Source organism: Pollicipes pollicipes, unplaced genomic scaffold (assembly GCF_011947565.3).
Source record: "Pollicipes pollicipes isolate AB1234 unplaced genomic scaffold, Ppol_2.1 Scaffold_7262;HRSCAF=8765_pilon_pilon_pilon, whole genome shotgun sequence".
Classification (NCBI taxonomy): Eukaryota; Metazoa; Arthropoda; class Thecostraca; order Pollicipedomorpha; family Pollicipedidae; genus Pollicipes; species Pollicipes pollicipes.
Window position 1 is genome coordinate 92,762 of NW_023597055.1, and position 24,861 is coordinate 117,622.

The window sequence follows — 24,861 nt, forward strand, 5'->3', positions numbered from 1 at the left end:
TGCCAACCCCTGTCACCCTGTCCGCTGCCCGTGCCGGCCGCTGACGACCCGGAACACTGTCCCGGCCCCTGAAGCCACCCGCCCGCTCAGTCCCTAACTCCTCTGCGCCTGTCCCGGCTCCGGACTCCTCTGTACCCTCTCGCCCGGCCCCTGACTTCCCTTCCTGCTCAGCCCCTGGCTCCTCTCTACCCTACCCGCCTGGCCCCTGACTCCACTGTATCCCTCTCGTCCCGACTCCTGGCTTCCCTGCCTGCTCGGCCCCTGACTCCCCTGTGCACTGTCCTGGTCCCTGGCACCCCTGTCCCCTGCCCGTTCGGCCCCTGACTTCCCCGTCCCCTGCCCGCTCGGCTCCTGACACCCCTGTCCCCTGCCCGTTCTGCCCCTGACTGCCGCCCCGTCGTGCCGCAGTCGCGGGTGGAGGCCGACTGGAAGGTGGGCGCCGTGCTGCCCGCCTTCGCGCGCCTCGCCGTGCAGCCGGCGGCCGCCGTCGTGACCACACATAAGGGCGCGCCGCTGCACTGGCGCGTGGCGGTGACAGCCGGCTCCCTGCCCGAGGCGCTGGGCCTGCTGGAGGTCACCTCGCGACCCTGCTTCCGCGTGGACGAGCTGCGCGCGCCGTTGCTGCCGCGGCCGCTGCTCGTCGACGGCCGCGAGTGGACGTGTCCCGACCGCGCGCTCGTCGAACACTCCAGCCAAGGCGGCGCGCCGGTGAGCGGCAGCGGGGAGGGGGGGGGGAGGTGGTGAGGGTCCCCTGCCAAGTTCCGGCCAGACGGGCTGCGCAGAGCACCGTCGCGTATGTTGTCACAATGACAGACCGGACGACGTGTGGACAGAGTCAAGACGTGCCAGTGCTCGATGAGTATTTTTTAAAAGGAAATTGATCTTTTAATATATAAAATGCAGACGCCCATATTGACATGCTGTTCCACTCAGTGCACCACATCTTGCAACACAGCGTATAAGTTAGGAGACGTTTGTCGGCATGTCCTTATTGGCGTGACCAACCGATACGGGCTGCAGTTTTGCCGCTGTCTTTCGACCCCGGAGACGTTATTGTGACCATGGCTGCATTGTTCGCTGACGTAGTGATTGCGCTCTGCAGTGACCTCTGCTCCTCCCCAGCGCCCGTACTGGTGTGCTGCTTAACTTCAAGTACTGTCTGTAACCGACAGGTGTCGTTCGAGGTGACGGTGACCTTCAGCGCGGACGTGTACGGCCAGTATCGGCAGCAGCTGGCGCTGGTGTTCCCACACCACGCGCCCATGCTGTGCTCCCTGCAGGCCAGCGTGACACCCCGCACGACGGGATGCGCCGTTGACGAACTGCGTGACCAGCTCTCCGTCTCGACCGCCGGCTGGAAAGACGAGGCTGTGCAGGTCGGTGCTGCCATCTAGTGAGCGACTGGAATACCATGGCTTACATGTTTGTCCAGATGGTGGCAGCGGGCACGCCGAGGTGAAACCAGAGTAGGGGCGGAGATAAGTCAGCTGTTAGAATGTGTCGGATTTTCTATACAGCACTGGGTCGGCTCAGAGCTGACATATCGGACGGAACAGAACAGGGAAGTGCTGGGCCTCAGGCAACGCAAAGTTACTGAGCACAAGTCTCCCAAGTCCCTCAGTGCAGTATTTCGAAGTCAAGCCCTCGGCCAGTTCAGACGTCGCCCGCGTCTCCGCCCACTTCACCAGCCGGCGCGGCGCGCCTCCCGCCCGGCGCGCCGCCCGCCGCGCCCCGCTCCCGCTGACTGCAGTGTTGGCCGCCAGGTGGTGGCGTTCGCGCCAGACCCGACCCCGCCCGACTGGCAGGACCGCGCGCTGCAGGCGGCCCACCCGCCGCCGGGGCCGGCGCTGGCCGAGCCGCCGGCCGGTCCGCTGGCGCCGGACAGTTACGCGCCGCTGGCGGGCGCGCTGCTCCAGCTGGAGGAGGCGGCGCGCACCGCGCTGCTGAGCCGCTTCAACGTCACCACCGAGCTGAGGCTGGTGGATCACTTTGTGCTGCTGCCCGACACCGGGTGAGGAGGGCGGGTGCGGAGCGCGGGGGCGGGGCGGGGGGCGGGAGCAGGACGTTCAGCGAAGAGCGAGGAGGGTACCGCAAGCCGCGGAGGTCCGGGGCTGTAGTCAGTCTGACTGCTGGCGACCAGCGGAACCGCGTATCTCCGGTCATCCGGTTGGGTGTGGTGGGCCGGTGCAGTCGTTGCCGCCCGTCGGTGGCGGTACTCCGCGGGTGACGATGCTCTAGCATCCATATGATCCATACTGCCATATGGTCAGCCATATGGTCGGCCAGCCATAGGGGGAAAATGGGCGCGGTTTTAGCCTGCTCTCATTGCATGCAGCGTCGCTGCATGCTGGAATTACCGGGTTTATATTTACAGCTAAGTTGGGGTGATTCATGTCCCCAGCCTATAAGCCCCAGTGACGTTTTGTCGTGCCTGTGTCGATGTCAAACCAAAGACCACGTGGGGGTTGTTGTTACCGGGTTGGCAGCCAGTCGGCGGCGTCGCTGCGCCGTGGCCCGGCAGCTGTTGCGCTCGGACCTGTGACATGACGCTTGCTTTTGTGCGGCCGTCGCCGCCGCCGCCAGGCACCACCACGCCAGAACCGGAGAGCTGTTCGCCCGGCTCTGCACGCAGCACGAGCTGTCGGCAGACACCGCCGCTGGTCGGCTCATACTGGACACGTGCCAGCGGGCGCTGCTGGCGCCGCTCAATCAGGTCAGGTCAGGTCAGGTGTCTCGGGTCAGGTTGGGGTGGCGAGCCAGTGCAGCGCCGTGCGTCAGTTCAGGTGGGTCTGCCAGGTTGGCGTCTTGGGTCAGGTCAGGTCAGGTTGGGTCAGGTCTGGTCAGTGTCACTAGTCACGAGGCCGGTTGGCATGCCATGAGACATACTGGCTGTCTATTGAGGCAGCCAGGTTAGTAACTTATGCCGGTTAGATCACCGAGGCCGAAAGGCGAGGTCGTAGCTGGTTATCAAAGCCGGTAGCGGTGTGGCCTGAATCCCCGTGCAGCTAAGATGACATGTTTGCCCATCTTTTTAGCGGGAAACTGGAGGAAAGAAGAGCAAGGTGTACGAAGTATTGATAGCTGCCAAAGCGAAGAAGGAAATCTTCTTCAGGCTTCCATGTGAGATGGTGGATGGTAAGTGGTCACAAGAAGGAGTTATCGGAATACATTTTTACAAGTTCCCTCGTCGGAAATGTTTTCGTCCAACCGACGCCGATGCTTGGGTTGATCACTGTAAACTGAATAAACCGTGAAGTGGCGTGAAGTACAACGCACGCCTTGTTCGTTTGGCATCTATGATGCCGTGCTATGTTGGTCTGCTGATGCTATCTACCCTGAGTATTGTGCCCATATGTGTATCTCCATGGTCAACGGGACATCATTCTCTCTGCTGGCTCATTTCCGTGCTCCACGCTTTTTACCCTACACTTTCCTCGCGTGGAGCTGCTATCTTCGCACACCACTACCTCTTCTGTTTGGTCCCCTTACACCCTGACCTTCGCTGAAGCCTTGACTCTTCCCTGCCCTGGTGACCCTTCCCCGCTCTGACCCCGTAGTCCTGTAACGCTTCACTGTGTGTCCCCTGACCCTGTGACTCCTGTCGGTGTGACCCTTGACTGTGACCCCTGATCATGTGACCCTGTGACCCTCACCCAGTGGCCCGTGACTGCGTGACCTGTGACCCCTAAGCCTGTCACCCCTGAGCGTGTGACCCCTGACCCTGTGACCCTGACTCTGACCCTGTGGCCTGTGACCCCGTGACCCGTGCCCCCTGAATCTGTATCCCTGAACGTGAGGCCTCCGACCCTGTGATCCCTGACCCTGTGACCCTTGCCCGGTGACCCCTGACCCGGCGACCTCTGACCCGGTGACCCCTGACCATGTGAACCCTGACCCGCTGACACCGCCGTCAGACCTAGAGGTGAGCGGCGACAGCTGGCTGCGCGCCGCCATCCGGTTCCAGCCGAGCCGGCAGCCCTTCTGCGACATGCAAGAGGGCGTGCGGCTGGCGGCCGAACGGGCGGCCCGCCTGCTGTTCCCCGATACCCGCGAGAGGCCCTCCATACCCTGGAGCCCGGCCAGGTGGGCGGGAGCTAGTGTACTGCTCCGCAACAGGTCATGGCTCTTCGAGAATCAGTGAGAACTCTCCGACCAACTCTCCGACCAGACCTCACTTTTACGATCTCACTTTCTCACGTTCCAGGGTGTGTTATTCGGTACTGAACGTCAGCACTCTCAGCAGTTAACGCTAGTACTCTCAGCACTTAACGTCAGCACTTCGTTTTCGAACGAGACCTCATCACCGCACCACGAGACTCCTTGGCCGAGGCAGGCGGCTGCCCACACGGGCTCGGAGCTCTCGACACACGTCTCCCCGGAGGGCGTGTCGGCGCGCGCCGTCCACGTGCGGCGGCGCCGTCGGTGCGGGCGGGGCCGACGCTGATTGGCCGGGCGCGCGGCGTGCGACAGCTTTGACTCGGGCTGCACAGGGACTGACAGGGGCAGCATGATAGAATCGCCGGGTCGCCTCTTGCCGGCTGGGTTTTTGATTACACTCGGGGTTCTCGGACAGCCGTGTGGAGCTGTTCGCTGATTTTGGGCTCAACATGTTCAGATTGCATGGAACAGGACAGCCAAAGCCGAGGATGGCAGGCAACAAAGAGCAGGCAGTCGTGAAGTCTTGTCTCACCTACACACGGCGTGCGCTAATGCCACATCTGTAAATGCATAGCTCCTGTCATAACCTGACCGCACTAGCGAACTCTGTTGGCATAATTTCGGTGGCAAACGCTCCAAATCGATCGCTTCGCACTGCGCGCGTTTCAAACGCCGCCGTTTAACTGCGCCTGTGTGCACTCTTCCCTGGCCCGAGTGCTGTACTGGTGTTTGCTCCTGGACCTGCGTGCTGTACTGGTGTTTGTTCCTGGGCCCGGGTGTTGTATTGGTGTTTGTTCCTGGACCTGGGTGCTGTATTGGTGTTTGCTCCTGGACCTGGGTGCTGTACTGGTGTTTGCTCCTGGACCTGGGTGCTGTACTGGTGTTTGCTCCTGGACCTGGGTGCTGTACTGGCGTTTGCGGCGGAGGGCGCCCTGCCTCACATCGGATGGTGGACCGCTGACCAGTGCGGCCGTCGGATCCGTGACCGTGGCGCCACCTGTCGGCAGCCACTGGCGGCCCGAGGATGACAAGCTGAACATCAAGCAGAAGGAGGCCATCAACGCCATGACGGCGGCCGTCGCGCACCCGCTGCCGCCCGTGCTCGTGCTGGGTCAGTGCCGCCTGCGGGGGTGTGCGTGTTGTGGAGGCTCGGCCGCTGCTGGAGACTCCGGAGCCGCGGCCCAGCCGCTGTACCGTGAGGGACGGCCGCACGTGCTGTCTGCCCTCCTAGCAGGCATGGTCGGCAGGGCACTGGGATCGCGATGGGGAGGTTTAGGTTCGAATCCCGCCCGATGCGTTTTTCTCGAGGTGTTCGGCAGCAGTGAATCCGGCGGCGGAAGGAAGCAGATCGATGCAGAGCGGTGTAGAGCGTCTGGCGGTCGTGATGCGCTGTTTGCGCTCGCTGGTGATGGTCAGGCGTCGACAACATGGTCATGGAATGGTCTGAGCCGATGTCTCTGCGGCGTGCGTCCGACCAACGCCTTATGTATATGTACCCATAGGCCCGTACGGCACGGGCAAGACGTTCACCATGGCACACGGCATCAAGCACATCCTCACCAATCAGCCAGAGGCGCGCATACTGGTCTGCACGCACAGCAACAGGTGGGGGCCGAGGCGGGCGTCGAAGATGGTGTGTGGGGGGGGGGGGGGGTGGGGGGAGGGCGGAACAGGTCAGTCTCGACCTCAATGTTGTATCGGGCATCTGATCGAAATCAGCTTCCGCCGAGGGGGTGCTCCATGAGATGGCTTTACATTCGATGCTGCCTCCAGCATGTAGACGCTGTCTTAGCTCCGCTGGCTGCACGCGACTCGCTCGTAATGCTGGCACGGTACAACGACACTTTTTCTAACCCCGTCGTGCGTAAGCTTCCGCACGACGCACGCTTACGCCTTGGTGTGTGACTGCCACTGCTCAGGCTCTGTACCACCTCGTGTCTTCGCCAGCGCCGCCGACCTGTACATCCGGGAGTACCTCTCCGGCTACTTGGAGGCGGGACTGGAGGCGGCTCGTCCCCTGCGGGTCTATTACCGGCACCGCTGGCTCGGCACCGTCCATGCCAGCGTGCGCCAGGTCAGTACTGGAGGTGTCGGGTCAGTGCTGGGGGCGCCAGGTCAGTACTGGAGGTGTCGGGTCAGTGCTGGGGGCGCCAGATCAGTACTGGAGGTGTCGGGTCAGTACAGGGGGCGCCAGGTCAGTACTGGAGGTGTCGGGTCAGCACCGGGGGCGCCAGGTCAGTACTGGAGGTGTCGGGTCAGTACTGGGGGCGCCAGGTCAGTACTGGAGGTGTCGGGTCAGTGCTGGGGGCGCCAGGTCAGTACTGGAGGTGTCGGGTCAGTACAGGGGGCGCCAGGTCAGTACTGGAGGTGTCGAGTCAGTACTAGGGGCGCCAGGTCAGTACTGGAGGTGTCGGGTCAGTACTGGGGGCGCCAGGTCAGTACTGGAGGTGTCGGGTCAGTACTGTAGGCATCAGGTGAGTGCCGGAGACACCAGGTCAATACTGGAGGCATCAGGAAAATGCTGGAAGAACCAGGTCAGTACTGGAGGAACCAGGTCAGTACTGGAGGCATCAGGTCAGTATCAGAGGTACCATGTCAGTATCAGGGCGCCATCTGGGCTTTGCTGAACCGAAGGCGATTTGCTTGTATCTTTCTGGCTCCGGGCCTCCGGGTTCTCTCTCATTGTTTTAGGTTAACTATGAATAATTTTGCAAGTGAAATGCTACACAGTCAACTTCAGAAATGTAGCGCAGTAGCTACCGATGCATGCCTAGTCTTTGGGAGGTCGAGCTAGCATTTAAGGGCGTTTCTTCAAGTGAGAAGTCTGCAAGGAAAGCAGAACTTCATTTGCTCCGCGGGAGTTTTGATCTCTCCGGCTTTCTCCGCTAATTAGCGTGTAATCGTTCTCAGTTCGCCTTACTGGAGGAGAACCCTGACGACCCCGACGTCACCTTCAGAAGGCCCAGCGTCGAGGACGTGCTGAAGCACAGGGTGGTCGTCGCCACGCTCTCCATCACCAAGTGAGGGTCACGTGGTGTGGCGCCGCGTCGCTGTCCCGGTGTGACGTTTTGATTTTGTTCGTTATGCCGGACAAGGTCCGGTGTGTGTGCCCCGTATGAATTTATTCCGTCAGCTAGAAATTATCTCCACATACCAGCGGCGCATCCTCGCTCTATGTCCCCTGAGAATCATTCCCCGGCCTAGTGTGTCCGCTGGTCGTGCTCTCTCTCCCTCTCTCCCTCCTTGCCGTCGCGGCGTACGTGTTCTGTTCGAGAGCCCTGCTCCGTATTCGTTCCCGGCAGGCGCACGACCTGCTGCCTCGGTGTACCCACCCCGTCTCCGTCCCGTGACCCAGTCCTGCGCTTGTTCCCCGCAGGTACCTGACCTGCCTGAACCTGCCGGAGGGCACGTTCACCCACCTGTTGGTGGACGAAGCGGCGCAGGCGCTGGAGTGGGAGGTGGCGAGGGTCCTCTCGCTGGCCGGTCCTCACACCAGGCTGGTGCTGGCCGGAGACCACCTGCAGGTCAGCACACGGCGGAGGAGGGTGTCAGGGAAGGGGACGCTAACATGGCGACGCGTGTACGGAACGCGCGAGAAGAAGAGGCCGGGGATTGATGACATGCTGCCATAGCTGTTGAGGAGATGTTGGTGTGTGAACCTGACCTGCCTATCCCCGTCTGGCTCAGCTGGCGGCGAACTTGTACCGTAGCGGACCCCTCTGTCCGGCTTGGCTGGTACCGCCGCACGTGTAACGCCCCCTCCCCGTGCCCCCTGTAACCCCTTGTCTCCCCGTCCCCTTGTTCCCCATGTACCCCCTTCTGTGTGGTTCAGCTGGCACCACGGGACGTGTACCTGACTTCCGCCCTGTACCCTCTGTGCCCCAACCCGTCTGCCTGTCACTGCTGGTACCACCGGACGTGTACCTGACCTTCCCTCCCTCCCCCCGTCTGTCAGCTGTCGCCGGACGTGTACCTGACCCTCCCCCCCCCCCGTCTGTCAGCTGTCGCCGGACGTGTACCTGACCCTCCCCCCGTCTGCCTGTCAGCTGTCGCCGGACGTGTACTCGGAGGTGTGTCAGGAGCGGCAGTACCAGCGCTCGCTGCTGGAGCGACTGCAGGCGCTCTACGGCTCCGACTTCCCCTGCTGCATCACCCTGCACGAGAACTACCGCTCCCACGCCGACATCGTCCAGGTGGGGGTCTCCGCTGAGAGCAGCCGTCGCCGCCGTGCTGCGGCTGGGCCCGGTCGGTGGCGGGTCTCGTTGGGGAACAGTCACCGCCGCCACACTGACTGTGTCCAGGTCAGGTCACGGAATGAGTGGGCGGAGCCACGCGGGTGGGCTGTCGGTCACACCCCGGTGTTCTGGCAGGACAGGTCGATAGCAGGTGCTGGCAGGACAGATCGATGGCAGGTGCTGAGGCCGATAAGCTGTGTCGCGTGCTATGCACCGGAGCAGCATCTGTCAGTCCTGACACAACCCCGTGTTCGGCGGCGCGTCTCGGACGGCTTTGATACCGAGTCCTTGACATTCTCATGTTCGTGTACCCTCCCCGCGCGGCGCCGTGTCGTGACCCTCTGCGGTTATGGCTGGTGTTCCTGCCAGGGCCCCTGCTGTGAGGCTGTGTCCTGACAGTCCCTGTTGGATGGTGTCCCTGATACGGTCTCTGTCGTTCGGTGTTCCTGCCGCGGTAAATTCCTGTTGGCGGCTGGTGCCCCTGTCACGGTCCCTGCCGTGGTCCCTGTTGCCGTCTGATGTCCCTGCTAGGGTCCGGTGCCCTTTCCACGGTCTGATGTCCCTGCCGCGGCCCCTGCCGTCATCAGGCGTCGTTGACGGGGTGGCGGTGGCACCGTTTCCAGCTGATGTCCCTGCCAGGGTCCGGTACCCCTACCACGGTCTGGTGTCCCTGCCGCGGCCCCTGCCGTCACCAGGCGTCGTTGACGGGGTGGCGGTGGCTCCGTTCTCAGCTGACCTCCGAGCTGTTCTACGGCCGGCGACTGCGGTCCAGCGGCCACCCGGGCCGTCACCCGAGCCTGCCGCCGGTGACCTTCTTCAGCGCGCGCGGCACCGCCAGGCAGAGCAGCGGCACCACCGGCTACTGCAACGATGCGGAGGTCAGGGCAGCTGGGAACGGGGTCCTACACAAAGGTCAGGGTTATGGCGGCGGGGAAGGGCGGGGTCGGCGGTGGGGAGGGGTCGCTGAGTTCAGGGAAGGGGAGGGCTGTGGGAGGGACGTGAAGATCAGCGATGGATGGACGCCGCGGAAAAGGGCAGAGCGGCTTAAGGTTGGAGGCATGTTGGACTTATGCAAGAGGAGAAATAACCTCATCGAGTGGTAATCTTCATCAGCTGAGTTTCACGGCTGGCACAGACATGAGTGAGTTTCAGTGGGATGGTTTCAGCTGGTTTCGGCCGTCGCACATCCTTCATCAGCCAGGTATAAATCATGACTGTCTGCGCGCCATGGCTTACCACTGATGGCTATGGGCCCGAGTCGTGAGCCCCACGTAATCGCCGTGCCGGATTGACCGCGCAGGCGGCCGGCCGGCCAGCCTGACGCCCGCCCCGCCCCGCCAGGTGTACGAGGTGGCGGACCGCGTGGCGGCGCTGCTCGACGCCTGGCCGGCGGAGTGGGGCGAGCGTGCCGACGACACCATCTGCGTCGTGTCCGCCTACGCTGAGCAGGTTAGGTTCGGCGCGCGCGCGCGCCCGCGCCTCGCCGCCGCCGGCGCGCCGGCGCTGGTGCCAGCCGGGCTCGAGCGCTTCGACGCCTTCAGCGGCGGTGCGCGTCTCTCGGGCTCTGACGTGCGTGCGGTGGTCAGGCGGCGGCGTGCTGTGTTAGTGGGGGTGGGGGATGTCATCAATGTCGTCAACACGGCGTTTCCGGTGTCCGTTTCTTGTGACCTCGTGCGCCGCGCTCTGGTGCGCTTCTCGGGTGTTCAACAGCAATGACAACGCCGGTTTGGCAGCTGCTGCGATGACTGTGTCAGAACAACGCGTGGCACGAAATTGCGCCATAGAGTGCTCCTCCTGTTGCTACACGTGACACAAACCCCTCCCCTCCTCTCGACCCGCACCGGGGAATGCTGTGACGCCGATGACGTCAGTGGCCCACCGTCGGCGGTTTGCGTTAGGGTAGGGCGTTGCTGTTCTCTTACCCGCGGTGCCGGGTTTCCGGTACGGAACAGCGCGGCGTCGAGGCGGTGTGCGACTTCAAGCTCTATGATGTGAAATATCAGACGGCGTTTTCACGCGCCGGCCGGAAGCACGGCTGGGGCGCGTTTGTTTTCGCGCGCCAAAGTCGGGAGCGCGCCGTCTGGAGGTGACGCGTGCGGCAGACGTGGGCGAGCGCGGGCGGGGCTGGTGGCGCGCCAGCGGCCAGCGCCGATCTGGCGGCGCCCGCGGCGCGAGCGGACTCGGTGTGTGCTGACGCCGGCCGCGTCTCCAGGTGCAGAAGATCAGGAGTGAGCTGAGGAGTCGCCGCCTGAGCACGGTCACCGTGGAGCATCTGCTCAACGTGCAGGGTAAGTACGCGTCCGCTACGGACGCATCGCTGGTGTAGCTATGCTGGCGCACTGGTGCCTGCTGTGGCCACTCTGTAGCAACTTTCACCATTTGTTAGCGTTGTTGGCCAGACGTGCTCCTTGCGGAGTACCAAAAATAGCGCAAATAGCGTGACATTGCCGGCCAGTCCCGGAGCTATCATCGTTACGTTTTATGTGACATTATTGCCCGTCACTGCAGAAGGACAGTATGAGTGTATCGTCCGCATGCGCCTAATAGATATTTGGTGTCCATCACGCGTCGTCAGCTGTGCCGGCGTAATGGCCGTGGGCGTTATCCTGCCCGGTGTTGTGAGCGCCTGGAATCAATACCGGCAGCCTTCGGCGGGCCGACGGGGCTGTGAGTCGGTGTGCCGGTGTGGGCGGTAGCCTTTATCGCTTGGTTGCGCCGCTTTGGCCGCTTTTTGATGGCGTAGGAGGTGGATCCCGATTAGCGTAGTCATACACCACCATCCACCCCTCCCCCATACCAGGGCCCAGGAGAGCGCGGGGGAGAAGTCTGTGGCGTGGTGCAAGCACGCTCGTTGAGGCGGTTTGTTCGCCGATATTGGCGATTCTACCCTGGCTGAGAGACCCCGCGTCCCCTTCCCCTGGACCAGCGGTGTGTGGCTCCGCGCCAGTCTGCCTGCTGCCACTTTGGTTGGTCGTACGGCTCCGAATCGTGCCGACCTGTCTTGCGCGAGAATTGGGTCAGACGCTGGCGCCAGACTCCCACGGGGTCTATGGGGGGGGGGGGGGGGGCTGGCAGAGACATGACAGCTGTTTTTGCCCGTGCGGCGTCGGAGGATGCAGAATACGTTGGACGCGTCTCAGTAGCGAAGCTGGTCCTCAGCTGCAGTACTAAAGGCCGGCCTGGTCCACCCTCCACTCACTCAGCTGGTGTTTGTGTCGGGGCGTGTGCTCGCGGGCGCCCGAGCCAAGCGCTTCGTCACGTGCCTTGTGCAGCCGTCAGACGCTGTGGCAGCTGCGAACGAGCGTGCGGACACGGCGCAAGGAGCCGGCTGTGACACGCTGTGCATTGTCTCGTACGCCTGCGGTTGTCTTCCTTCCCACCGATATCCACATGTATCTAATATTTATATAGTCACGTGACGTCCGGGCCGCTCCGCCTGTTGCGAACCGCGCCGCCTCCCTGGCCATTCATTCCTCGGCGTGCAACGTCGGACACGCCGTCGCCGCGGCCGGCGCGGCCGTCCCGACAGCCGGCCGGCGCGGCGGCGGCGTCACCGGCGGCGGCACGCCGGGCAGCGGGCGCGCGCCGCCTTCTTCGGCTCGGAAGGCGCTCCATCACCCGGGAATGGTCGACCCAGCCGGCGGCGGCGGCGGCGGCGGCGGCAGTGCTGACGCTGACGCTGACGTGTCGCCGGTCGGTTGGCGGCGGCCGTCGCCGACACAGCCTACCCGGGTATTGATCTACTCGTTACTGTGCACCGCCGTGCGCGCCTGCACGCGCCGCCGCCGGGGACCGCCGGCGAGACGGCAGTGCACCGAGCTCCGAGCACGCGGCGCCGGCGACGCGCCGCTGCCACACTCCCCGAAAATTATCCCGGAGCAACACTGGGTGTGCGCGTGCGTGTGTGCGTGTGTGCGCGCGGTGACGCGGCGGAGGGTGCTCGCCACCGGCCGCTGAGCGTGCGGGACAAATGACCCGCGACGGTTTGTGGCGGCCGGAGTCGTGATCGCGCGCGAGAGGACGCGTTGCGGGCGGGAGGCGTCGCTGCACCGGTGGAGGAGGTGAGCACGGCGGCGCTGCGGCGGCCGGCGGCGGGCCACGCCCGCCCGTGACGTCGTTCCCCGGCGGCCGTCAGGGTGTCCTGGAGTTTAGGAGCAACGGCAGGGTCGCAACAAAACGCGCAGATAATCAAGTGTGCTGCGCGGTGGCATGTTGCCGTCTTCGGCGGGCGTAAGTGGGGTGTGCACACTTCGTGGCGCCGACGTGCTCGCGGGGTGGGAGGCGTTGTTGACATGGCTCCGACGTGCTGGCGGGGAGGAAGACGTTGTTGACATGGCCCCTGTGTGTTTGCTGGGTGGGAGACCCTTTACGCGGCTGCCGTCGGCTTGATGCTCCGTCGGAGACCGCGCGCACTATTTTGACTGCGGATACGTAACCATTGAATACGATGGCGTTTTGTTCGTTATGAACTCGTGCACCTGTGAGCAATATTCGTTTTTTGAGAGAACGAGGATAAGTACGCTCGAAGAATGGCAGTAGCATGCAAGCTGAAAGACTGACCAGCTGACGCCATGTTCTCAACTACGCCTCAACACCTTGTCCAACTGCATCCAGTTGAATGGATCTCGAAAGATCAAACCAGCGATTTCTAGGGCTTCCGCCTCCAAGCCATTTGCACACATTTACACGAGGCTGTACGTGCTGGGAGGGGGGGGAGGGGGGAGAAGGTGCTGCACCGCCTCAGCTTTGTTCGACCGCCGGGTATGTAGCGTGTTGTGCCCATCTCCCTATCATTGAATCGTAGATGTCGCTTGTCGCTGTCGTCATTGTCGTTGTCATGTCATGTCATTGTCAGAGAGGCAAGGTGTCAGCGCTGCTTCTTGTTTGTAAAAGGTATCGTCAGCATTCCGCCTGCAACCTTGGCCTGGCTTTCTGTCCCATCACTGTTTGTCGTGATCAGTCGTCCGCGTTCGCTGTGTGCATTCCTCCGAACGGAGTATATGACGTCATCTTCTCACCCGCAAGCCGTCATTGGTCTCTCGACGGACTTGACTCCGCCCCCGCTCATCCCATTGGTTATGTGCGGGCCCGTCCCCTCAGTACTGAATGTCGCTGCGTATACAACACGCAGCAGAATGGCGATAGCGCTGGCCAATGCATGTGCCCACATGCGTAACTGTCACCACGGCTGTAAACGCTGCGGCCGCCCGAGAAAAACCGAGAGCGCCCAAGTCCCCCTGCTGCGCGGGTTGAACCCAGGACCGCGTAGTCCGAAAGCAGCGCCGCGCGCCACTCGGCTACTGACGCCCGGCCGCCGGCAGGCAAGGAGTTCCGGGCGGTGTTCGTGTCGACGGTGCGCACGCGCGACTCGTGCGCCGACACGGCCGGCGACTACCGCTTCTTGACCGACTGCAAGCTACTGAACACAGCCATCACGAGAGCGCGCAGCCTGCTGGCCGTGGTCGGTTGTCCGGTGGACGCTCTGTTCTGTCGGCGCGTGCGCCAGGTGCGTGGTCTCGGCAGGTCCCACTCGGTGGCGGCCGGCCCCTCCGGCGGCGGCGCGGCGGGGTCGGACAGGCCTGCAGGGTAGAGGCGGCCTTTACTGAGGGATGTCGTTTAGGGGAAGCATGCTTTTTTACAAGGTTGAAGAACGCTGGCCGGTCGCCCCTGCCCCCTCCCCTCCCTCCTCTCCCCGTGTTCTGATTGACACCGCTCGTTGTGGCTGGATTGTGCCCTTGGAGAAGAGGGCTCCTGGTGCCAGAAGTAAGAGGCGAGGTATCGCGGTAGTGGGGTATGATTACTGCTTTTGCATTCCAACGGTTAAGAGTGGGACGCGGCGCAATGGATGCTTACCGCAATGTCTACAATCTACCCGACTTCGCTCATACCATCGCGTTTATGTTCCCACTGTACGTACCCCTGTAAGACATGTATACATCCCTGTGTGTACGTGTTGTGTGCGTGTTGTGAACGTCGCCGTGGTGCCGAAGCTGCGCTTGTGACCGCGTGCACGCAGGGAGGGGGGGGGGGTACTGCCCACCGATGGGGTTTGTCGTGTGGCCGTGTGCACGCAGGGGGGGGGGGCACTGCCCACCGCTGGGGTTTGTCCTGTGGCCGTGTGCACGCAGGGAGGGGGGGGGGGGGTACTGCCACCGCTGGGGTTTGTCCTGTGGCCGTGTGCACGCAGGGGGGGGGGGTACTGCCCACCGCTGGGGTTTGTCCTGTGGCCGTGTGCACGCAGGGAGGGGGGGGGGGCACTGCCCACTGCTGGGGTTTGTCCTGTGGCTGTGTGCATGCAGGGAGGGGGGGGGGGGGCACTGCCCACCGCTGGGGTTTGTCCGTTGCCACACCGAGGCTGAACCCGCTCCTCCGTCCTCATTTTCGCCTCATTCGACACCCCGGCAACGCCCGGCTTGTCCGGGGTAAGCTGCATGCACCCGCCGGGAGTGGGCTTAGTGTCCTCTGTTGGGTCCCGTCAGATCGACGAGCACGTGTCCCGTTTCGAGCTCCCTGCGCGGCCTAAGTCTCGGTGGATGGACCCCCAGATGCAGGCAGTTTTGCTCCTCCATTATCCACTCGCTTTCATCCCATAGCCCTGAAATGGTTACTTCTGGCTCAAGGGCTCTTCTCCGAATGAAACCAAGCCAACACTGCTGCTGTTGTGCCTCGGTTGCTGTTTTATCGCCGCACAGGAGGGGCCATGACTAAAAGTGCTGTCAGTTTTGCCTGTGCGACGGTGTTTTTGCGGTCCTGTCCCACCACTGCACGTAACCACCACTGTATCCCTGTCGCCTGCCCGTTCAATGCGACCTAGGGAGGGGGGGGGGAGGGGGTACCAAGCGGGCCTGAAATGACTGCGGTCCACGGTCGTTGTGTGACACGACAGGCTTCTGCACTGTTTGACAGCGTCGGTGGGGCCCCGCCACCCACCCCGTCGCTCTCTTGCGCCGCCGGTCGTCAACAGCGGCTATGCGGTGTCTGTCCAGTTGCGAGGCCGGGTCCAGACCGTTTGCCGCCCCCATACACGGACAGGGAGCGTGGGGAGTCCTTTGACCGGTGTCTGTCCTGTTGCGAGGCCGGGTCCAGACCGTTTGCCACCCCCATACATGACAGGGAGCGTGGGGGCGTCCCTTGGCCGGTGTCTGTCTTATTAAAGAGGCCGGGTCCAGACCGTTTGCCGCCCCCATACATTACAGGGAGCAAATACCTGGGCTGTCGGCGCTCAGGTATTTTTCGGCTATTTTTCTCGGACGCCTGTACGTTGGAGAGACGGGGCGGGGGGGCGGGGGGTGGTGAACATAACCCGCCGCTATATAATGTTACGTGAGGGTCTCATGCCTGGAAGCTGTTGAAATAAAGTCCGCGAGACGCCTCCGCTGGCGACGGCCCCGTGTCGGTGGTGAGTTATGCACGCTGTGCTGAGCGCCGACAGCCCTGCCCCCCCCCCCCCACGTGGCTTAGCGAGGTGCCGATGACGTCAGCGGGTATTTGCTGCCTCCTGATTTGGTGCAGGGACCTTCGAAGTCGGCGCGTCACAAAAACTCCATTCAGCAACAACAGTTTTGACCTCTTGATTGGTCATGTTCTCACGGAACTATGGTATTGCCGTCTACCAGCATCTTTCGCACGCAGTCGATTATGCAGGCGTTGTTTGTGAAAGGGATCCATGGGTGGGATAGGCCTGCACGCAGTGCGTTACTGTGCAACATAGATTTATTCATGTATTATGATCCTCCAGGCCACGCACACGGGATCTGGCTATCCTCAGCGCCGCGTCATGAAGTTATAGCACAATGGATGCATGGTTTGGGCAGAGTTGCCGGCTTCCGGTTACTCGTGGGTATGCACGCTGAGGAAAATGACACTGAAGTGTCTGTACCAGGCGTGACACTTTCTTGAATCGGCCGAGGGGGCTCAGTCACTAAGGTCGACACTACCTCCAAAACATCATTTCTCCTTGGATTTTTTGCCGTCTAAAAGTTGTTTTTCCGATGTTAAGGTCAGTGATGAAGTGTTTTAGTGTTATCTTGTTAATCATACGAGAAAGGAATTATTTCAAAAGAATGACTCCCCATTCAAGTACATGTGAAACTAGCTCTGTGAACGGCTCGGAATAGGGTGTAATTCATAAAGGACATCATGTAAGACGGTCCGATATTGCCACTGGAAATGGGCCTCGTTTATATTTCATGCAGAGTTGTCCGAGCCGCGCCAACACAAGGTGGAGAAGCTAGGGCCGGAGACGCATCCTTCTCCAGACTGGAGGTGTTTACAAAAAAAAAACTCCGTGTAGAGGGTATGACAAATGTGCTGTGCCTGTCGATAAGTGGATGGACAAAATAGATGGACAGACTGGATGGACTGAGTAGTACTGGTGACCGGGCGGGTCAGCAGAATGACTGAAAGTTCGCTGAAGGTAATGAGCCTTTAGATTTCGGGGAGATACTGGTCACGCGGCGTTATCAAGCAAGCAATCGTATAAAGAAAAGTGGACGTTTCGAAGCTGTGGTCATAACCAGACATCTTTGCAAAAATCAGTTAACCCCACGCCGATGTTTCCTTCGCTGTGGAGCACACTGCACAATGTATGTCTGTCAGCGCGTCCGCATCTCCGGGCCAAATGTATGGCACGGGTGATATGTAATGTTGAGTTACAGATTCCAGGGTGATACTTCAGAATAAGCGATCGTGAAAGTGTGATGCTATTACACAATGGACAAGGAATGGCGCGATTGCAGCACGCCTAACTTGGTTTTCGCGTTTAGCTGTCCCCCTCTCCGATTGTAAATTCATGCCCACGCCCTTGTTTAACAATGAATCAGGCTCGCGATCAAGTCGTAGAAGGGTGAAACATACATTGCCGGTATGTGAAGCTCCTGGCTATGGATGGAGTTCTGTGCAGACAGGTCAACGTCACCGTACCATTGATGATTTGCACGGTCCGGCGGTAGTCTGGACTATCGGTCCTAGTTGGAAGTCCTTGCCTGTTTGAAATCCTTCCTTGTTGGAAGTCCTTGCCAGTTCGATCATTTCCAAGGCTCCAGCGTGGCCCGATGAGATGAGGCTTCGACATGCATGTGTCATTGGCCTGAAAGGAAACTGCGCTGGGAAGAACGTAGCGTATAAGGGCTCTTGGGACATCTGTCCAGAGATATTGCATGAAGGAAAAACGAAGTGTAACGTTCGTAACCGGTTTTGTCAACGCCTTGGAGACGCACGTTTACGCGGAGCGCGCAAGCCAATAGGTGAGAATTGGGTAGCCTAAAGCGCGGCAACGGACGGTGAAGTGTTTCCAACTTTTAAGGGAAAATTTTAGCAACTGCAAAAGACCACGCGGATCTCAGAATGTAAGAAATGTTGCGCAACCGTAGTCTTCTCCCCAGGCTGAACATACAGGCGTCATTTGTGGGACATTGACGCTCTGATGTTAAGCTTTTGAGCACTTAACTCATAGTATTGTCTTTAGGTGGCTATAAGTGTGCCAGTATGTTAGGAAAACTTTCTACATTTCCTTCGCCCAACATTCCTTTTTTGCCCATGCCCATGTTCATCGAGGGCGGGGAGGCTCAAACATGCATCCATTGAGCAGCCGCCCCCTCCCCTTACTGAAAGTGTAGTAAGTGACGCCCACGCCCTGACCTGTTCGCGGTAGCGGGGAACGGGACGGTGGAAAAAGCACCAGGTTAACTCGCAGCTTCGGAAGCCAAGGCTGCAGCTCTGCGCCTTGTTTTTGTATATGGTCACTGAAAACTAAATAAGGGCCCTAGCACTCGAGAAGTACTACAGCGATTCAGCGATTAGCGAGCCTGGTTGTCAAGGCAGCCGTGGCTCTACCTCGAACGCATTACTGCGGTTGCAAAGTAAGTCATTTCGGGGGTACTGGGTCACGTATGCTTGAAGACCGCGGGCCTATCGTAACGTGGCGGCCTGCCTGTTGTAGAGCATTATGGATCCAGTTGTTTGGCTCGTAATTGCCGAGCTCCTCGACTGGTGTACGTGACTCCGAAATGGCTAGCATTCTGAATGTGAACATCAGGGCTGAAAGCTATTTTTGTGTTGAATATTCACCTGTTCTCGGTTACGTTTGATAGCTCTTTCCGACGCCATTACGAAAGCGATTATCAATGATGACAACAGACGAGTTGCACCACGCCTGGAGCCACTGGTGATATCACGCTTTACTCTGCATGAGCTCGACGTTTAGACTCATGCTCAGCAAGAGGAGTGATGTACACCAGGAGCCATCATCAGGGGCCTGATGTTGGTCACAGATCGCCAGGTCCGGTCCTTTCAATGCATTGGAGCCAGTTGATATGTTGATTTGTTTATACAGGCCATAATAATTCCACAGGCAAAAGCCCAATTACGGAAGCAGTCGAGTTTTAAGAACAATGAATGACGATACACACACATACCAAAAACCCAACCAAACACACACACACACACATACACACACACACGCACGCACGCACGCACGCACGCACGCACGCACGCACGCACGCACGCACGCACGCACGCACGCACGCACGCACGCACACACACACACACACACACACACACACACACACACACACACACACACACATCGTCTCGCATTAAGTCATCGAGAGAATGTTCCACGTGTGCCGGCGAACCTAAACAGATTAGATCGGAATGATTTTGTTGGATGACAAAATTCGGTTGAGGGAGAATACTGCAAAATTTATTGCAGACAGCGGGTTGCTCATGTTTGTGTAAGCCTCCTGGCATATTGATGATCGTTTGCTGTCTTGGTATTACCACCTCACACCTTGGTGATCATATGCCGTCTCCTGGCCTTACCATATTGTTGCTGAAAATGCCGAAAATGATGAGCTCAGCATAGCAGCGAAGCACGCATTGCAAAGTAGGGAGTAATAAGATCGTAGCCGTCCAGTGTAAATGTAAATGATCGTAGCCGTCCAGTGTAAATGACGTCCGTAATTGCCAGGGCGCCGTTTTTTCAGCAAAAGAAAGCTGTAGACTGAAGCGCCATGCTGTGTCCGTTGCCGTGCGGCGTCGTCCGCCCGGTGCCGCCGTACCTCCCCCTCCCCCTCTCTTCCGCCCCTCCCCTTCCTCACGCACATAGCACGTCCTGGGGGGGGGGGGGGCGTGATCTCACCCCTCGTCATAGCTGTCTGCCGCTCTCCTCAGGTACAGGGAGACGGTGGCGGGCGCCCTCCGTGACCTCTTCCCTCCCCCCCCCCCCCAGGAGGCGCTGGTTGTCGTCCCCGCTGACTCCTCCCCCTGTGCTTAGGTACTGGGAGGCGCTGGTGGCGGCGGCGGCCGGCGGCGGCGGCCTGTTCGGTACCACGACGGGCGAGCTGCGTGCTCAGCTGGATGCCGCCGAGCTACACAGCCTGCACGGCCTGAACCCGCTGGCGCCCACCTTCCGGCCGCAGCAGCCGCCGCCGCCGCCGCTGGTGCAGCCGCCGCTGGCGGCGCCGGTCCTGTCGTCCTGGCTGCCTCGTTATCACGTGGCTATGTCGTACATCAGGTGGGTGGCGCGCGTTGGGCGCTGCGGCGGTGCGGCGTGCGCGGTGTGTGAAGCGCCGCCGTGCTGACGTGGGCTGCCGCGCCGGTCTGCCTTGCTGACGTGGGCTGCCGCGCCGGTCTGCTGTGCTGACGTGGGCTGCCGTGCTGATGTGGGCTGCCGCACCGGTCTGCTGTGCTGACGTCGACTGCCGTGCTGACGTGGGCCGCCGCGCCGGTCTGCCGTGCTGACGTGGGCTGCCGCGCCGGTCTGCCGTGCTGACGTGGGCTGCCGCGCCGGTCTGCCGTGCTGACGTGGGCTGCCGTGCCGGTCTGCCGTGCTGACGTGGGCTGCCGCGCCGGTCTGCTGTGCTGACGTGGGCTGCCGCGCCGGTCTCGGCCGAGGGCATGGTGGAGAGCGTTGCTGCTGGCGACGCTGTCAGTTAGGCGGGTCCTGGAAAAATGTTTACGTGACGTTGCTATATGCTGCAAAGTGCTGACGGGTAAAATGCCAAAGCACGTGACTTGCACTGGTGAAATGTGGACCATGGTTAAAACTTACACGCTTGAACATAACGGACTAGATTTGTGCGTGATACGACGGTATGTGATAAACTGATCAAACATGACTGGTGCATGGCGGAACTGTTGCGGAGAAAACCTCCAGATAGTCTGACCTGCAGACAAAAAATCACCAGAGCGCAGCAGGACTGATGCAAACAACACCTCTCTCTCCAGACGTAGCCTAGCCCGACCTTATGGAAGGTTGTGGGACGATTTGTTGTGTTGTGTCTACACATATTCTGGCCAAACGACGTAAATCTTTGGCCGCCGACGTCTTGATGGCGAACATTTGTGTGGTGCCAATTTTCTGCATACAGCAGTCGGGCCATGCAAATGTTTGGCAGGAGAGGGCGTGGAAAGGCTTGGCAATAGATTCGAGGATTTGTCGAGTAGGTTTCGCCTTACACATTTTGTCTGTGAAACCCGCCGGTGTTAGGCTTGCTCGTAATGCTTTTGTAGTTCGGGAGAATTGGTCGGAAGGTTTGACTGTGGACGTTTTGTCGAGTGTGAGTTTTTCGCAAAAGTTAAGACCATTGAAACGAGTCGCGCGGCAGTGACGTGACCCCGTTCTCTGTCATGTGGCAACAGCGGTCGTCATGTTGTGGCAGCAGAAGTCATGTCGTCGCAGCTGACGTCGGCTGCTCGGCTGCCGCTGCTGACGTCATGGTGACGCGGTTCGCTGTGCTGGCGAGCGGCCGTGTCGACGACGGTTCTCCGGTGCTGACCCCCTCCCCCCCCCCCCCACCGGCAGCCCGGTGACGCCCGGCTATCTACTGGGCCGGCCGCTGGTGCTGCGGCCCCAGCTGCTGCAGCCGCTGCTGCCCTTCCCAGGGGCGCGCCTGCCATCGGCGGTCAACGGCGCGCCGGCCTGGCCCGGTCCCCGCTTCGCGCCCGCTGGCGCCACCTCGGGAGCGGATGGCGAGTCTGTGTTTCAGCGACTCTCGACCACCGACCTTGTGGCGCTTCTGCCACCGGACGTGAGTGGGTGGAGTTGTTGCTTGAGGTTTTTTGCACTTCTGTCTGGCATGAGGTCGTTTTCACGTCTGTCGGGTTGTATGCTGTTTTTCTTGCAGCAAACGTTGATAGAGCCTGTAATATTGTATTGTTTTTGTATATTGTATTGTATTGTATATTGTAACATGTTTCTCCAACAAAACGGTTCGTCATGAGCGCTGGAACATTTCCTGGTGAATGTCATGGCTCTCACCAGGAAACGCGAAGATAAAATAATTGTATAATATCAAAGCAAACCCACACATCTGGCATCATCAGGCATTAGTCGAAGACACCGACAAACGGGCGGAAAATACTCCCTTCGATGTGGTACCCGCCGCTTGCCAACCGCAAGCCATGTTATTTCCAAATCACTCATCGACGCACGTGTCTTCGACGGGCAATAATCTCAAAACACCCACGCTGAAACAGCATCTGTGAAAATTTCCGTCGGCGGGAATCGAACGGGGGACCTCCCGCCTTTGTGACACCGGCCGCCCGGTCGGCAGGTGAACTTGCAGACGCTGCTGGAGGACGGCCGCCTGCAGCGGGACTGGACGGCTCAGCTGGCGAACAGACGCGGCCCGGCGGCCGCCGCCCAGTTCGGCGCGCTCGTCGCCAAGTTTCGTGACATGGCCGGTGGGTGGCGCTGACGGTGCAGTCACGGTCACGCTCGGTGTCGTGACCGCCCCTGGCGCCGTGCCAGGACCGGAGTTGTGGCCGGGCGCCGTCGGCTCATGCTCGGCCGTAGGAGATGCGGGGTTGGGGGAGGTCGGGCGGGCGGCGCAACGCAGCGTTGGGCAGGGCTAGCACGGACGTTCCGTACCGGAGCCGGGCGGGGGTGCAGTGCAGGTCTGACACGGACGTGACGTACCGTAGCCCGGCGGGGGTGCAGTGCAGGGCTAGCACGGACGTGACGTACCGGAGCCGGGCGGGGGTGCAGTGCAGGTCTGACACGGACGTGACGTACCGGAGCCGGGCGGGGGTGCAGTGCAGGTCTGACACGGACGTGACGTACCGTAGCCCGGCGGGGGTGCAGTGCAGGGCTAGCACGGACGTGACGTACCGGAGCCGGGCGGGGGTGCAGTGCAGGTCTGACACGGACGTGACGTACCGTAGCCCGGCGGGGGTGCAGTGCAGGGCTAGCACGGACGTGACGTACCGGAGCCGGGCGGGGGTGCAGTGCAGGTCTGACACGGACGTGACGTACCGGAGCCGGGCGGGGGTGCAGTGCAGGTCTGACACGGACGTGACGTACCGGAGCCGGGCTGCGGCGCTGTTGACCGGACCGGTCACACGAGGCGCCGCCGGGAGGGCTGGTGGGTTCGCCGCGGCCTGGCCACGCACGCCGGCGCCGCCGCGGCCTGTCAGCAGCTCTTGAGACGGCCCATGGGTTTCTCCGGAGGCGGAGGGGTTCTAATGTCATGTGATGTGATGTTTTGCCTTCATGCCGAGCGGTCACAGCAGCGCGGCACATCGGGCCGTGATGCAGATAGGCACCGACGTCTGGATGTAGACCACACGACCTTCCCTGGCTTACTGGTGACGTGGGACACTGAGACACTGCTGAGGTCGTGCGAGAACACTCTGTCCCGACTAACACACTGCTGAGACACGGTGAGGACACTGCTGAGACACCGACGGCGACGCTGATACCTAGCTGAGATTCAGTTCAAACCCCGCTGATGGCCAGCCGAGACCCTGAGCATGAGCATTCGTTCCCTGGCGGCAGGTGCTGCGTCCGGCGAGAGTCCGGGACCCACCGCCAGCCCCGCCCCCTCCCCCTCCCCCGCTGCCGTCGCCGCCTCCGCGGCCGCCGCCCGCGCCACTTCGCCGGCGGCGGGCGAGCCGGGGCCGGCGGGCTCGCCGTCACCGCCGCCCGTCGCCGAGCAGCTGGATCGCATGCTGCGGGAGCCGGTCGCCGAGGAGCAGGAGCAGGAGCAGGAGCGGGAACAGGAGCAGGAGCGGAGCGGCCGGCCAGCCACGGTCAGTGCCGCCACGCTGCGCCCTGCCGTAACGGGGGCTCAGCCAGCGGGCTGGGACACGCGGTGGGACGGCATCGAGGCCCCCGCGCGCGCCGTTGTGCGGGCGGTGGACAAGCGCGTGGCCTCTCTTGGACCGTCGGGGTGTGGGTCGGACGAGGCCTGGTGTGGGACTGTAGTCGGTCTCATGACGTGGACAGCACAGCGAGACTGGTGTGATTGAGTTTGATCTCCAAGCTGTTGGATGCGGAAGGTCGCACCGCAAACCTGAACCAGTTGGCACACCAGCTGTGCCACCAAGTGGTACACAAACCCGTAATAGCGATATAGCTGCGTGGAAAGCTGCCTGTTTTGCCTGCGGTCGCGGTCGGTGGGGCATGCGCTGTCGACCGCCGCACCGTGTCACCCCCCCCCCCCCCCTCCCCCCCCGTGCCCGGTCGACGTGGCGGTGCCCGGCCTGATAGTTAACCTGCTCTCGGCCAGGCGTCGCCAGCCGCCGGCGGGAGTCCAGCGCCGGCGCGAGCTCGACCCACATCCGCCGAGCCGCCGCGGGAGCCGACCGCCGCCGGCACTGCTCCGGAGGTACAGGTGACGCCCAGGACTGCGGTGCCGGCGGGCTGGCGGCGCGATGCCGCGTGGTGTCCGTTTTCTCCAGCCCGCAGGGGCACTGGCTTCGGTTGGTGTAGGGGACTAGCGCCCCCTCGGGTCCTAGCTCCGGTAACGGATGGACAGCGCAAGCTACTCCTTTCAGGGCGTAGCGACCCTGCCGGTACGTGAGCTCCTGCTCCTTGTCCCGCCCGCTCCGCTTCCCATTACCCGTTCTCCGTCATCCGGCCCCATCACCACTCCTCATCCTCGTTTTATCCGGGTCGCCGTGCCCCCTCGCCCACGTCCCCGGGTTGATCGGATCCTGGTGGCTGAGGGGCGTGTCGTGCGGGTCAGTCACGGCGCGTCCCAACACTCCACTTTGGCCAGAATATCCGGGGGCGTGAGGGGCCCGTGGGGCCCCACACGGGTCTAGCGGCTTGTCGCTCGCGTTGCGGTTGGGTGCTCCTTGCGGGTTTCCGCTTGGGGCGCCTGGCCGCGCGCAGGGGCTTAAGGGGTCAAGGGGCGGCGGCGCTGAACCACGGTGAGGACGGGGAGGGGTCTCCCCGGTTACACCTGGCCGTGTGGGAGGCGTCGTTCGCCCCGTATAGCACCGGGGTAGCCCTGGCGGTGACCACCTCCCGAGGGAGTGTTGGGCCGTCCCCCTGTTGGGCTCCGAGGTGGGTGGGGAGCCCCGGTGCCGAAATGAAAACCACACTTTATGGCGTCTTTTCACCTTAAAAGCACCCGTCCTCCGAAAGGGGGGCGGACCTCGATAGCCCCAGGGTGCAGAGAGGAATCTGCGCCCTCCGGTCCACGGATCCTGATCTTCGGAAGTGAAGAGATTAAATTGG

At 61.5% G+C, this 24,861-nt stretch overlaps 1 protein-coding gene across 1 annotated transcript in view; it reads left to right on the forward strand.

Moving 5' to 3' along the window:
- The first annotated feature begins 1,890 nt into the window (after positions 1-1,890).
- Positions 1,891-24,861, forward strand: part of Helz (Helicase with zinc finger) — a 28,812-nt gene continuing 5,841 nt past the window's right edge. The window contains exons 1-15 of the mRNA XM_037238240.1: positions 1,891-2,011; positions 2,584-2,713; positions 3,036-3,135; positions 3,915-4,083; positions 5,166-5,269; positions 5,661-5,763; positions 6,106-6,232; positions 7,069-7,178; positions 7,535-7,682; positions 8,205-8,351; positions 9,125-9,271; positions 9,735-9,842; positions 10,606-10,681; positions 13,715-13,899; positions 19,669-19,908. Of these exons, the coding sequence (XP_037094135.1) occupies positions 3,126-3,135; positions 3,915-4,083; positions 5,166-5,269; positions 5,661-5,763; positions 6,106-6,232; positions 7,069-7,178; positions 7,535-7,682; positions 8,205-8,351; positions 9,125-9,271; positions 9,735-9,842; positions 10,606-10,681; positions 13,715-13,899; positions 19,669-19,908 (1,674 nt within the window). The 5' untranslated portion in view covers positions 1,891-2,011; positions 2,584-2,713; positions 3,036-3,125. The remainder of the gene's footprint in view (positions 2,012-2,583; positions 2,714-3,035; positions 3,136-3,914; positions 4,084-5,165; positions 5,270-5,660; positions 5,764-6,105; positions 6,233-7,068; positions 7,179-7,534; positions 7,683-8,204; positions 8,352-9,124; positions 9,272-9,734; positions 9,843-10,605; positions 10,682-13,714; positions 13,900-19,668; positions 19,909-24,861) is intronic.